Source organism: Lucilia cuprina, chromosome 4, assembly GCF_022045245.1.
Source record: "Lucilia cuprina isolate Lc7/37 chromosome 4, ASM2204524v1, whole genome shotgun sequence".
Lineage (NCBI taxonomy): Eukaryota > Metazoa > Arthropoda > Insecta > Diptera > Calliphoridae > Lucilia > Lucilia cuprina.
The window spans coordinates 31266964-31282723 of record NC_060952.1 but is presented as its reverse complement, the minus strand read 5'-3'; the positions used below and the strand labels follow the sequence as shown (position 1 = coordinate 31282723).

Below are 15760 nucleotides of genomic sequence, written 5' to 3'. Positions count from 1 at the left end.
TTGAGAAGGATGGTATGGATGTTAAACTCAGAACGTTAGTGCTCAATATTTAGACAGTTTATAATACTGGTACAACCCCAATCCCTTGTATTTTTGGGAGTTTTTAAGTGTTCACTGCTTTTTCAGATAATATATCATCTAAATGAAAAAATAACACCTACCGTACAAATTCAATGTTTCAGGATTGTTGGTTTGTTTAAAATTGTGCTTTTATTCCTAGATTTAGTAAATGACCAACCATATATTAGAAAACAATTGTAAATGATGTGGCCACATCAGTTATTTTTCATTCCCAAAAACAATATGGCAACAATAAACTAAACGTCAAACTATTGCAGAATCGTCGCCATTTTTTCTTTACCTATAAAATTTTTTCATTCATCTGCATTAGTTTATTGAACGTGTTAAATTATAGAATTTATTTATTTAAAAACGAAAAAATTGCTTAAAAATATTAAAAAAAGAAGTTCACTAGAAGAATTGAATAGAAAATGAGTGATATGGAAATATCCTCAATGGGTATTGCCCAAAATTTGCCACCGGACTCTTACGACACTGGGGCAAATATGGGTGCTCCGTCTACAAACGCAGAAGATGGAATTTATCAGGAAAAAAGTGAAGATAAGAAGACAAAAAGTTCAAAGGATGAACGTTCTCCTTCGAAAACTAAAGATTATGGTAAAGATAGAGAACGCAGTGAGCGTGAACGTGATCGGGAAGATAGGGACAAAAGTCGCAAGAAAAGGTGAGTTGACTGTCTAAATAACGAAAGGAATTTCATAATAAAATGCAATTATTTTAGGGATCGTTCCAGAGATAGGGATCGTGAAAAAGACAAGGATAGGGAACGTACACGTGATCGCGACCGTGATCGTGACAGAGATCGTGAACGTGATCGTAAACGTGAAAGCCGAGAACGTAATGAGCGTAGTAGTCGAGACCGTGATGTAGACCGAGATAGGCGAAGACGCGACAGAGATAGAGAACGTGAGTCACGTTCTCATCGTAGCAGATCTCGCACCTATGACGATTACGATTCCAGACGAGGCAGTCGGCGACGTTCCCGTAGCCGCGATAGAGATCGTGATCGTCGTAGGGATTATCGCGATAGAGATCGAGAACGTGAACGTTCTCGTAGTAGAAGCCATGAACGTTCTCGAAGACATACTAGTCGCGATCGTACACGCAGTCGCGAGCGAGAGCGTTTGCGTCGCAGTCCTTCACGTGATAGATTCCCGAATATACATTTGGAACCTATAAAGGAAGAAGTACCGCAAACACGCTTTGACTTGACTCAAACTATACAAGAACTTATGAGTAGCACTTCCAACAATAAGCATTTTGCTGCTCTCTTTAATTGCAACAATAGCAATGATTCTACTTCAAATGGTCCTACAGAAATGTCTCGTAAGTTTTATATGATTTATTTAATTCTTAATTAAATAATATTTATTTATTTTTGTAAATTTTTGCAGAAGAAGAAGCTGCTGAACGTAGACGCCGTCGTAAATCTCGTTGGGGCGGTACAGAAAATGATAAAACTTTTATACCCGGCATGCCGACTATATTACCATCTACTTTGGATCCTACACAGCAGGAAGCCTATTTAGGTAAACTATTTACTATTTTTAAATTCTATTCTATAGTTTTAAGTGTTATATTATTAGTTTTAAGTTTTAGTCCTAGTTACTTATGTGACAGAAAAAAGTAAGTGTAAATTAAAAACCAAACACAAAAAACAAAAATTTAGCATCTTATAATTAGGCTGTTTTTTTTTAATAAACCTTCACCTTACATCAATGAACAAATCGTGCACAATATTAATGGATAAATGGAGTCAGAGTCGCCTACAAAATAAAAAGGAACTTCCAAAACGTTCGAAGAGATAACATTTTTCTTAAAAACACAAACAAAATAAAACTAATTAAATAATCTTCGTTTTCTTTTTGAAGGCAACTTTCCCAAACGAATGAATTACATAGAAAGATAGCCCTTTCTACTTGGATAGAGAATAGAGTATAGCATGATAATAGAACATGGAAAAAACATCGTGATGTTCCAGCAACAGTTTATTATTAATTACTTTTACTAATAACAACTTCTTTTTAGTTTTTCCAGTTTTAGTCAAATCTAAATTGTGTATAATCTTACAATATATATTTTTGTATATGTGTGTATGTAAATATGACCCATTTACATTTGATAAATAATTTAATTTATATAATTTATTTTCTCCAGTTTTGTAAGTACTCCTCATGTACTCAAAAGTATGTTGTTCATCATTGCCCGTTTGTTCGTAACCCGCGCAAAAAAATAAAATAAATTCCCTACATATCGTACATACTACTACATATGTGTAACAACAGCATTATTTTTTAAAAATGTTTTATAAATACAAACTATTTTATTTCATATCTTTTACAACGATTGATTATCATTTTACTAATAACGAGGCTTTGCCCTCGCCTCTTTTTTTCTTTCTTCTTTTTTCTTAATCTATCATTCTAATTGCAGTTCAACTACAAATTGAGGAAATAAGCCGTAAGCTGCGTACTGGCGAATTGGGTATACCACAGAATCCGGAAGAAAGGTTTGCATCTTTAATTAACATACAACTTTATTTAAGCAAAAAAAAAACTTTGTTCTTATCAAGCCTCTCAGCCTTTAAAGCTTTAAACGATTTTTTTTAATGGCCGAAGGAACATCGTTATTCTGTTCGAGCATAGAGATAAACTCTTGGACATGGAAAACGAACTGATAACAGGTTTTTGTGTGATGTTTTGTTATTAAACAAATCATCATATTTATTTATTTTTAATTTTTCTTTTATTTTTTGTTTATTTTATTTTGTTTAAAGGCTTTTAAAAGAGAATAGTAGTATGGTTAAGTAATTTTATTGTTTTGCTTTTGAGAGTGTATGATTTTTTTAAATATGATAAATATGGTTTGGAAAATAATTATCCAATTCACAAACGGTATTGTAGGGTTGTAACGTAGTATGTCGTAATTTTTTTATTATTGTTTTGTTTTTGTTTTAAAAAATTTTATTTTTTGATGACATACAACGATACGACATTGATTGTGAATTTTACAAATGTTTTTATAATGCTTATTATATATTTCTATAATGAAAGAGGATTTATGGAAAACTTTAAGACTAATTGTATGAAGTCGAGTTTATGGTCATCTATATATTGTTTAAGTCTTGTCTATAGACCTGTCTAAAGTCTATTCTATAGCCTGTTATAGTCTAGTCCATATATGGGTTATTGTCCGTCAACTTGATTAAATATATATTGGCTATTCTATGGTCTAGTCAATTTATCAGCAAATGTTTTAATCTAATTATTAGTCTTTAAGCTTTTCTATTTATTGGGCAGTGGGCTTGTCTATGGAATAGACTGTTTTTGTATATAGATTATTCGTATATTAACTCAAGTATATTAGGTCAATAGTCTAGACTTATTTATGTACAACATACGTTGCTATACTGTGGGATTTCTTTAGGTGAATGTGAACGGGATGATAGGGACAAGAATGTTTGTAAATGTGAGTGCTAGTTTACAAAGAAAAAACATTTGACATCAAAAATTTAATAAAAAAAACTCAACTATTTTGCATTTCGATTACGTTTACGCATTTAGTTACGAAATTATCGAAAAAAGGGATTCCAAAGAAAAAATCTGAATCGTAAGAAAAAGAAGAAGCAATTCTATTTCGTTTCAATGCTTTAAGATTTTGTGTATTCTGCATTTCGATCGTAACAACGTTTTTGTAAGTTGTTGTTTATGTGGCGGAGAATCGAACCGAAATGCAGAACTCCATTTCCCTTCATTACAATGCTTGACGATTGTGTGTATTCTGCATCAAAATGCAGAATACTAAAGTTGCCAAACGGAGAAAATTTCGATTCAAATTGATATGCAAAATACTGCCGATCCACACTAGGAAACTTTTTTTGGGAAACTTTTGATTTTGAGTGATAGAGAAAGAGAAAGAATACCATTCATCTCTCTCGCGGTACGGAGTTTCTCGTACTCGCAAACTTGTTTTGTTTTTTTTATTCTTCTCATTCGTACAACAAATCAATTCAATTAATACGTAGTTTCTGAAACAAAAGTTTCTATGTGTGGACATTAAGGAAACTTCAAAAGAGAATTAAGAAAAAGTTTCTTAACAAAAGTTTCCTAGTGTGGACCAGGTCATAGGGGCCAAAATTAAAAACTTCAGTGTTTTTCCTTCTCTTTATTATATACATATGTCCATAGTACAAACACTAGACTATACAATTTTGATGGTCTATGGGCTAGCCTACGTGGATTATGGTAGCAAATGTTTAAAGTGTAGAAACAAATTCTGAACTGAGTTTTCCATTCTATAATTATACTATTATTACTATATAATAGTTTTAAGTAACTGCAGAGTAAAAAAGACTTCACAGTCTTCTCTACAGTAGTCTAGTACATATTATAGATCATGGTTTTCTTCTCAATGTTAGAGGGTGCAAAAGTAGAAATAATTATTTTATTTTGTAACACTACATTGGCTATAGATTTTAACTAAAGCTTTTCTGTTGATACTTTAAAAGATTGTGTATAAAGAAAAAGGGCTCTTAGCATATTATACGTATGTATGTTAATAAAAATAGTTTATAGTCAGGACAGATTATTTTAAACTTAATTAAATAAAATTTTTCATCACATGTAAACATATGTATGGCTTAACAACAAAATTGTCCAAATCAGTAGTTTAAAGCAAAAATATACTAATTAAACAATTTTCCTCCCTATTAGATCTCTAGGTAAAACTAAAACACAAAAGACAAAGACAAAACTCTTAATAAAATCAAAAAGAAAATGAAAAAAAGGGGTGAAACATTAGAGCACCAACCATATACAGACCACACATGTAAGCAAGCAAAGTACATGTTTTATTTTTATAACAGATCAACATAAAAAAATTATTAATTAAAAACAATTTTCTTTTTTCCTTAAGGAGGGTTAAAAAAAAGTAAATGGCGATCGTGTAAACTGAGCTAGACAAGTCAAACATGCCACAATTCACGTTAAAAATACGAAGTGAATTTAAAAGAAAACTAAAAAAATGAAAAAAAAAAAATGACTAATCTTATTTAAAACTAATGATATTAATCAAAATTTTTCTTTTTTCCCTTCCTCAACTTTGAAAACAGCTATAAAATATATTAATTAATCAATTGAACAATTAAACTAAAATAATTTAATTCAAATTTGCAGGATTTCAGAAATTAGGATTTTACTTTAATAATAATATTTAGAAAATAAGTTATTTTTATTTAAATATTTCCTCTTCAAAGTGAAGATTTAAAATGCAATGTTTTTAATACTTTATGTATTTCTATTTTGTTTATTTATTAGGTCTCCCTCGCCGGAACCAATTTATAGTTCGGATGGCAAACGGTTGAATACACGTGAATTTCGTTATCGCAAGAAATTGGAAGAACAAAGACATCAATTGATACAGAAAATGCAGGCAGTTAATCCGGATTTTAAACCGCCAGCAGATTACAAGTGAGTGAACTAATTTTTATATAAAGTTTTTTTTTATTAAATATGTATCCTTTTTAGGCCACCAGTAACACGTGTTATTGACAAAGTTTTAATACCCCAAGAACAACATCCTGATATTAATTTTGTGGGACTTTTAATTGGCCCCCGTGGCAATACTTTAAAAGCCATGGAAAAAGAAACTGGCGCTAAAATTATTATCAGAGGTAAAGGTTCTGTCAAGGAGGGCAAGGTGGGACGCAAAGATGGTCAACCATTGGCTGGAGAAGATGAGCCTCTACACGCTTTTATTACAGCACCCAATCCAGAGGCAGTGAAAAAGGCTGTTGATAAAATTAAAGATGTCATCAGACAGGGTATTGAAGTACCCGAAGGTCACAATGATTTGCGACGCATGCAATTGCGTGAATTGGCCCAGTTAAATGGTACTCTACGTGAGACAGATTGTCCTCGTTGCACAAATTGTGGTTCGGCCGAACATAAATCATGGCTTTGTCCAGACAAACCAAATGTTACCAATAGCATTGTGTGTACTTCATGTGGTGGAGCGGGTCATATTTCGAAGGATTGTCGTAGCAAACGTCCTGGTGCTGGTGTTGTAGGTGCTGAAGCAGCTACTGAAAACTCTCAAGCTAAAATTGATGAAGAATATCTCAGTTTAATGGCTGAATTGGGTGAAGGACCACCGCCCTCTGCCGCACAAAAGCCTACTCCTGATCCGTTAGCACAAGCTCATATTAATCGTGGTTATAGTATTTTCGATAAAAAACCCAGTACTATGCAGGCTATACAAGCACCACCACCAGGACCACCAAGTGGTATGCCACCATCAGGCATGAATGTTATAGCTCCGCCTCCACCAATACCTCCAGCTTGGGGACCATCTTCGAATGCACCACCCATGGGAATGCCACCATTGATACCGCCTCCACCAAGTTCCCAACCACCACCACCATCTGGACCACCAGTAATGCCATGGATGAGTGCTGCACAACCCCCTCCACCAGGCGGCGATCCGCCACCACCACCCGGTACTGGCCCATTACAACCACCAGGTACTGGAGCCATGCCCCCATTACTACCGCCACCACCAGGTACTGCACTTCCAGGTGGTTTGCCACCATGGCCCGGTGCGCCTGGTTTAATGCCTCCAGGATTTCCTGCTTGGGGTGCAGTACCTGGTGCATACGCACCTCCGCCACCTCCACCCCCTTGCGCTCCACCACCACCCGGTCTAAGTGGCTTAGCTCAACCGCCACCACCACCTCCACCATCATAAGCAGTGGATTGAGCTGAAGCCAGACTAATTACAATAATATGAAAATCTTCAAAATTAAAACTTTGTCAATTGGTTGAGGACTTGAAAAGTGTTGCAATCAATTAAATCAACAGACAGACAGTCAGTGAATAATAATAATAATAATAATAATAATAATAATAATGATAATAATAATAATAATAACTTTTACTTATTATACCTTAAAGTAATATTAAGTATCTATAACTAAAAAAACAAATGTAGTTTGTGTTTCATTTTAAAACAAGTAGAAAGCATTAATTTCTACAACTAAAAATAATTTACTTAATTAAACCTAACATAATGAATCAAAATTTATTAAACAAAAATACATACAAGCTATTTTATTAAATTGATTTGAATTACATACTTTACTTTTAAATTGACTATAATATTACGCATGTATCACTAAAGCGTGTAATTGCTTAAAACTAATGTAAACAAATATATAAATCCTTAAATTTGACTATAATCAATAAAGTTTAAGTAAAAAATATAATTGGTTTTGAAAAAGAAAAATAGTAAATAAATAAAAGCTACCAAATGCATATCGATGTTAATTGAATTTTTATTACGAATAATTTTTTGGGTCTTTTTATACCCTACACCACTATAATGGGGAGGGTATTATGCGTTTGTGCTGATGTTTGTAACACCCAAAAATATTAGTCCTACACCCACCTTTTAAAATATACTTATCGGCTCAGAATCACTCTCTGAATTGATTTAGTTATGTCTGTCCGTCTGTGTGTCCATTTAAAGCTTGAGCACACGCTACAGGTCGCAATTTTCAAGATCATTTAATGAAATTCGCACATACTCTTCATTTGACCCGCTGCTGAAAATTATTGAAATCTGTCGGACTAGTCTCCATACAATCGTACTCACCGAATTGGTCTTTTTTGTCCATAATCATGTTAAATGTTCTAGTATGTCTACAAAAATTGCAAAACTTCGTTTTATAAAAGTATAAATGCCATGTTTGACCCTAGATCAAAATTCACTCATCACTAATAACATTATTAAATTCTATTAAACAACTCTGAAGTGGACGTAAATGTCTCTACCAAAATAATAAGGATACGCTCATATTTCCCCTTGCCTCCATATGAGCCCTTTTGTGGAAAGTCTTTTGAATTAAAGTACAAAACATTTAACTCTTATATTTAAACAAGTAAGAAATTAAAGTCGGACTAGACCGACTATGTAATACCCTACACCTGTTACAAAAATGTGATTTAGTTTTCATAATAAAGCATTTAAAATGAATTGAACTTTCCCTCAGATATACTTAAGCCATTTATCTATCTATCTATATATCTATCTATCTATCTATCTATCTATCTATCTATCTATCTATCTATCTATCTATCTATCTATCTATCTATCTACCTATCTATCTATCTATCTATCTATCTATCTATCTATCTATCTATCTATCTATCTATCTATCTATCTATCTATCTATCTATCTATCTATCTATCTATCTATCTATCTATTTATCTATCTATCTATCTATCTATCTATCTATCTATCTATCTATCTACATCTAATTTTAAATTTGTCTGACTGATGTATTATTTTAAAACTTGAGGGATGTATAGATTGAATCAAATCTTATGTGAAAAGTCTCATAGTTCCATATAAAAAGTATTTTAAACGTAAATAAGTTATATAAAATAAATTATGCATCGTAGGTAGGTGAAGTATACTTAAGATTCGGTGTAGCCATATTTTCTATGAAATTTTAATTTATTGAAAATTTTCGAGAAATCTACTATATATCGTCAATTAATAATTATTTTGAAAGTGTTAGAGGTTATGCTTTGTTTTCTAGTATTTATTCATTTATATTAATTTTATTATTGATGTTTTCAAATAAATTTCCTACAATCAAAATCAATAATGACATTTTCGGATAATTTTTTTTTTGAGAAATTGAATTTTATTCGAATCAATAACAAACAAAAAGTTTTTAAAACTTCTTATGCAAATCTTTTGTAAAACTCAATTCGTGTTTACAAAACTTTATAATAAATACCCTTTAACCATGTTTGTTGAAATATTCTTTGGATTCTTGAACATCGGGTTTAATAGTATCGGGATTTGATTCAGGATTCCAATTAGCAGGGCATACTTCACCGTGTTTCTCGACAAATTGGAATGCCTTAATTAAACGTAAAACTTCATCGACGGAACGGCCAACAGGCAAATCGTTAATAGAATATTGACGCAAAACACCATTGGGATCAATAATGAAGGTGCCACGTAAAGAAATACCTTCGTTTTCCAAAAGAACACCGTAATCAGAACTGATTTTTTTGGTAATATCGGAGAGTAGTGGGTATTTTAAGCCACCCAAACCGCCATTCTTGCGTTCAACATTTGACCACACCAAATGGGAGAAATGTGAATCAACCGAGACACCGACGACCTCAGCATCAATATCTTTAAACTCTTGGATGCGATCGCTAAATGCAATGATTTCTGTGGGACACACAAAAGTGCTAAAATTCACAAAAAAATTATATTATTTTATAATCAATGAACACATTAACCAATAACTTACAAATCCAAGGGATAGAAGAACAATACCAAATATTTACCAGCAAAATCAGACAATTTCATCTCTTGGAAATCATTGCCTACTACAGCAATACCTTGAAAATCAGGGGCAGGTTGTTGTACTTTAACAGCCAACAAAGGGGCAGCTATAAATAAAATGTAAAACAGTCAGCCTTCTACTGAAACATCATGAACCTATCATTCAGGTTACCATATTCCGATCATACTCACTTTGGTGCAAAAGACGTTTGTATGTGTTGTTGTTATTCTGTTTCAAAATATGTTTGCCCACTTGAGGAAGCTGGGAAAAATATATGAGAATTTAGAAAATGTACTTGTTGCCAATTACGTAATTGTAATTTTATACACTGAATATTGACAAAGGAAGTAATTATTTTGCAACTAATAATCATGCATTTCTTTTTTATATTTCCCATAATACTTACAGCTCTAAAGAAATTTCTGGCCAAGAACGACATTTTTTCTGTGTTTTAATGATATTAAAAACTTATTTTAACCGATTTTATTGATAGAAATGCTTTATCAATAAAGTTGATTGTACGACCCGGCGTTTTTTTACACAATGCAAAATAAAAACAACAATAGAAATAAAAAAATTCAATATGATAAGAAGTGTAGACAACTTTTACTGTTGCAAAAAGCACTTGTTTCGAAAAAAATAATTAAAAGTGTTTTTGTATGTTTAATGAGCTCTATATAGTATTAAGTTTCTAATATATATATTCACTTTAGAAAACGGCCGAGAGTTTTTTTAATTATCGATATTTTATTTGTATAAACTTTTTCATAGCAGATTACTAAATAATATTTCAATTCATATTAGAATCACAAAACACTGCGAAATCTCTCAATTGTCAACTCTGACAATGAGACAGGAGAATTAAATCGATTATACATAGAGATGATAGAAATGTATTATTTAACAGGGTGAAACAGATTATTTAAATGATTGAAAAAGTTATTTTATCCGTTGAAATTTAAATTACAATTACCAACAACAACAACAAGTTATAAAGAAATCAAAGAAGTAGCTTTGTGAAAGATACGATTTTAATAATAATTTCCTGACTAACAAAATGGTAAATATTTCTCTAAATGTAAAACAAATGGACATATTGGGTAAATTGTTTGGTGGTTTTTGAAAACTATATATAGCAAAAACAAATGAAATCTGTGTGATCTTTAAGACATACAGCAAAAACAAGCGAAATCTGTGATCATTTTTATTTCATATCGAAAACCTATATTTTGAGTGAAATCTTGAAAACATAAAAGTCCGTTTTTCTCAAAAACTATAAGAGATACAGCAAAAATAATACAAATCTGTGATCACTTTTATTTCATACCAAAAACCTAAATCTTGAGTTGAAAATAAAAGTCCGTTTTTTTCGAAAACGGTAAGAGGTTCAGCAAAAACAAGTGAAATCTGTGATCACTTTTATTTCATACCAAAATCCGATATTTTGAGTGAAAACATAAAAGTCCGTTTTTCTAGAAAACTATCAGAGATACAGCAAAAACAATCGAAATCTTTGATCACTTTACCAAAAACCGATATTTTGAGTCAAAACAAAAAAGAGATACAGCAAAAACAAGGAAATCTGTGATAACTTTTATTAAACCGATATTTTGAGTTTTTCTCGAAAACTATAAGCGATACAACAAAAATAATAAAAATCTGTGATCACTTTTATCTCATACCAAAAACCTATATTTGGAGTTGAAAATAAAAGTCCGTTTTTCTCGAAAACTATAATAGATACAACAAAAACAAGTGGAATTTGTGATTAGTTTTATTTTACACCAAAAACCGATAATTTGGTTGAAAACATAAAAGTCCATTTTTCTCGAAAACTATAAGAGATACAGCAAAAACAAGCGAAATCTGTGATCACTTGTATTTCATACGGAAACCGATATTTTGAGTGAAAACATAAAGGTCCGTTTTTCTCGAAAACTATAAAAGATACAACAAAAACAAGCGAAATCTGTCATGACTTTTTTTAATACCAAAAACCGATATTTTGAGTGAAAACTTAAAAGTCGATTTTTCTCGATAACGGTTAGATACAGCAAAGAACAAGCAAAATCTGTGATCACTTGTATTTCACTCAGAAACCGATATTTTTAGTGAAAACATAAAAGTCCGTTTTTCTCGAAAACGGTAAGAGATACAGCAACCGATATTTTGAGTGAAAACTTAAAAGTCCATTATTCTCGAAAACGGTAAGAGATACAACAAAAACAAGTGAAATCTGTTATCACTTTTATTTCATACCAAAAACCGATATTTTAAGAGAAAACATAAAAGATACAGCAAAAACAAGCAAAATCTGTGATCAATTTTATTTCATACTAAAAACCGATATTTTGAGTGAAAAATTAAAAGTCCGTTATTCTCGAAAACAATAAGAGATACAGCAAAAACAAGCCAAATCTGTGATCACTTTTATTTTATATGGAAACCCATACTTTGAGTGAAAACATAAAAGTCCGTTTTTTCTCGAAAACGGTAAGAGATACAGCAAAAATAAGCAAAATCTGTGATCACTTGTACTTCATACAGAGTGAAGACATAAAAGTCCGTTTTTCTCGAAAACGATAAGAGATACAGCAGAAATAAGCGAAATCTGTGATCACTTATATTTCATACTAAAAACCGATATTTTGAGTGAAAACATAAAAGTCCATTTTTCTCGAAAACGGTAAGAGATACAGCAAAAACAAGCCAAAGCTGTGATCACTTTTATTTCATACGGAAATCGATATTTTGAGTGTAAACATAAAAGTCTAAAACGGTAAGAGATACACCAAAAACAAGCAAAATCTGTGATTACTTTTACTTCATACTAAAAACCGATATTTTGAGTGAAAACTTCAAAGTCCGTTTTTCTCGAAAACGGTTAGAGATACAGCAAAAACAAGCCAAATCTGTGATCACTTGTATTTCATACTAAAAACCGATATTTTGAGTGAAAACTTAAAAGTCCGTCTTTCTCGAAACCGGTGAGAGATACAGCAAAAACTAGCGAAATCTGTGATCAATTTTGATTGAAATTTTGATTGAAAACTTAAAAGTCCGTTTTTCATGAAAAAACAAGCAATTGTGATCACTTTATTTTCATACTAAAAACCGATATTTTGAGTGAAAAATTAAAAGTCCGTTTTTCTCGAAAACGGTAAGAGATACAACAAAAACAAGTGAAATCTGTGATAACTTTTATTTCATACGGAAACCGATATTTTGAGTGAAAACTTAAAAGTCCATTTTTCTCAAAAACGGTAAGAGATACAGCAAAAACAAGCCAAATCTGTGATCACTTTTATTTCGGAAACCGATATTTTGAGTGAAAACATAAAAGTCCATTTTTCTCGAAAACGGTAAGACATACAGCAAAAACAAACCAAATCTTTGATCACTTGTATTTCACACGGAAACCGATATTTTGAGTGAAAACATAAAAGTGCGTTTTTCTCGAAAACGGTGAGAGATAGAGCAAAAACAAGCAAAATCTGTGATCACTTTTTTTTCATACTAAAAACCGATATTTTGAGTGAAAACTTAAAAGTCCGTTTTTCTCAAAAACGGAAAGAGATACAGCAAAAACAAGCCAAATCTGTGATCACTTTTATTTCATACGGAAACCGATATTTTGAGTGAAAAAATAAAAGTCCGTTTAGCATAAACAAGCGAAATATGAGTGAAAACATAAAAGTCCATTTTTCTCGAAAACGGTAAGAGATACAGCAAAAAGAAGCAAAATCTGTGATCACTTTTATTTCATACGGAAACCGATATTTTGAGTGAAAACATAAAAGTCCATTTTTCTCGAAAACGGTAAGAGATACAGCAAAAACAAACCAAATCTTTGATCATTTGTATTTCACACGGAAACCAATATTTTGAGTGAAAACATAAAAGTGCGTTTTTCTCGAAAACGGTGAGAGATAGAGCAAAAACAAGCAAAATCTGTGATCACTTTTTTTCATACTAAAAACCGATATTTTGAGTGAAAACTTAAAAGTCCGTTTTTCTCGAAAACGGAAAGAGATACAGCAAAAACAAGCCAAATCTGTGATCACTTTTATTTCATACGGAAACCGATATTTTGAGTGAAAACATAAAAGTCCATTTTTCTCGAAAACGGTAAGAGAAACAGCAAAAACAAGCCAAATCTGTGATCACTTTTATTTCATATGAAAACCGATATTTTGAGTGAAAACATAAAAGTCCATTTTTCTCGAAAACGGTAAGAGAAACAGCAAAAACAAGCCAAATCTGTGATCACTTTTATTTCATATGAAAACCGATATTTTGAGTGAAAACATAAAAGTCCGTTTTTCTCGAAAACGGTAAGAGATACAGCAAAAACAAGCCAAATCTGTGATCGTTTTTATTTCATACGGAAACCGATATTTTGAGTAAAAACTTAAAAGTTCATTTTTCTTGAAAACGGTAAGAGATACAGCAAAAACAAACCAAATCTGTGATCACTTTTATTTTATATGAAAACCGATATTTTGAGTGAAAACATAAAAGTCCGTTTTTCTCGAAAACGGTAAGAGATACAGCAAAAACAGTTTTTCTCGAAAACGGTAAGAGATACAGCAAAAACAAGCCAAATCTGTGATCATTTTTATTTCATACGGAAACCGATATTTTGAGTGAAAACTTAAAAGTTCATTTTTCTTGAAAACGGTAAGAGATACAGCAAAAACAAACCAAATCTGTGATCACTTTTATTTTATATGAAAACCGATATTTTGAGTGAAAACATAAAAGTCCGTTTTTCTCGAAAACGGTAAGAGATACAGCAAAAACAAGCGAAATATGAGTGAAAACATAAAAGTCCATTTTTCTCGAAAACGGTAAGAGATACAGCAAAAACAAGCCAAATCTGTGATCACTTTTATTTCAAACGGAAACCGAAATATTGAGTGAAAACATAAAAGTCCGTTTTTCTCGAAAACGGAAAGAGATACAGCAAAAACAAGCAAAATCTGTGATCACTTTTATTTTATACTAAAAACCGATATTTTAAGTGAAAACATAAAAGTCCAATTTTCTCGAAAACGGTATAAAACCGATATTTTGAGTGAAAACATAAAAGTCCGTTTTTCTTGAAAACGGTAAGAGATACAGCAAAAACAAGCCAAATCTGTGATCACTTTTATTTCATACGGAAACCGATATTTTGAGTGAAAACATAAAAGTCCATTTTTCTCGAAAACGGTTAGAGATACAGCAAAAACAAACCAAATCTGTGATCACTTTTATTTCATACGGAAACCGATATTTTAAGTGAAAACATAAAAGTCCATTTTTCTCGAAAACGGTAAGAGATACAGCAAAAGCAAGCAAAATCTGTGATCACTTTTTTTTCATACTAAAAACCGATATTTTGAGTTTTTCTCGAAAACGGAAAGAGATACAGCAAAAACAAGCCAAATCTGCGATCACATTTATCTTATACGGAAACTGATATTTTGAGTGAAAACATAAAAGTTCGTTTTTCTCGAAAACGGTAAGGGATACAGAAAAAACAAGCGAAATATGAGTGAAAACATAAAAGTCCATTTTTCTCGAAAACGGTAAGAGATACAGCAAAAACAAGCCAAATCTGTGATCACTTTTATTTCATACGGAAACCGATATTTTGAGTGAAAACATAAAAGTCCATTTTTCTCGAAAACGGTTAGAGATACAGCAAAAACAAACCAAATCTGTGATCACTTTTATTTCATACGGAAACCGATATTTTAAGTGAAAACATAAAAGTCCATTTTTCTCGAAAACGGTAAGAGATACAGCAAAAGCAAGCAAAATCTGTGATCACTTTTTTTTCATACTAAAAACCGATATTTTGAGTGAAAACTTAAAAGGCCGTTTTTCTCGAAAACGGAAAGAGATATAGCAAAAACAAGCCAAATCTGTGATCACTTTTATTTCATACGGAAAGCGATATTTTGAGAGAAAACATAAAAGTCCGTTTTTCTCGAAAACGGTAAGAGATACAGCAAAAACAAGCGAAATATAAGTGAACACATAAAAGTCCGTTTTTCTCGAAAACGGTAAGAGATACAGCAAAAACAAGCAAAATCTCTGATCACTTTTTTTATACTAAAAACCGATATTTTGAGTAAAAACTTAAAAGTCCGTTTTTTCTCGAAAACGGTAAGAGATACAGCAAAAACAAGCTAAATCTGTGATCACTTTTATTTCATACGGAAACCGATATTTTGAGTGAAAAACTAAAAGTCCGTTTTTCTCGAAAACGGTAAGAGATACAGCAAAAACAAGCGAAATATGAGTGAAAACATAAAAGTCCA

General features: G+C 31.7%; 2 protein-coding genes across 2 annotated transcripts; one reads left to right on the top strand and one right to left on the bottom strand.

Moving 5' to 3' along the window:
- Positions 1-349: 349 nt before the first annotated feature.
- LOC111675031 (splicing factor 1) lies at positions 350-7391 on the top strand. The gene is made up of 6 exons (XM_023435725.2): positions 350-745; positions 803-1407; positions 1476-1610; positions 2515-2590; positions 5397-5549; positions 5607-7391. The coding sequence occupies exons 1-6, from the start codon at positions 492-494 to the stop codon at positions 6823-6825; spliced, it is 2442 nt and encodes an 813-aa protein (XP_023291493.2). The 5' UTR covers positions 350-491; the 3' UTR covers positions 6826-7391.
- Positions 7392-8766: 1375 nt separating this feature from the next.
- Positions 8767-10108, bottom strand: LOC111675029 (peroxiredoxin-2). Its single transcript, XM_023435723.2, has 4 exons — positions 9856-10108; positions 9641-9710; positions 9414-9555; positions 8767-9351 (listed from the first exon to the last, which is right to left on the bottom strand). The coding sequence occupies exons 1-4, from the start codon at positions 9886-9888 to the stop codon at positions 8889-8891; spliced, it is 708 nt and encodes a 235-aa protein (XP_023291491.2). The 5' UTR covers positions 9889-10108; the 3' UTR covers positions 8767-8888.
- Between the last annotated feature and the right edge of the window lie 5652 nt (positions 10109-15760).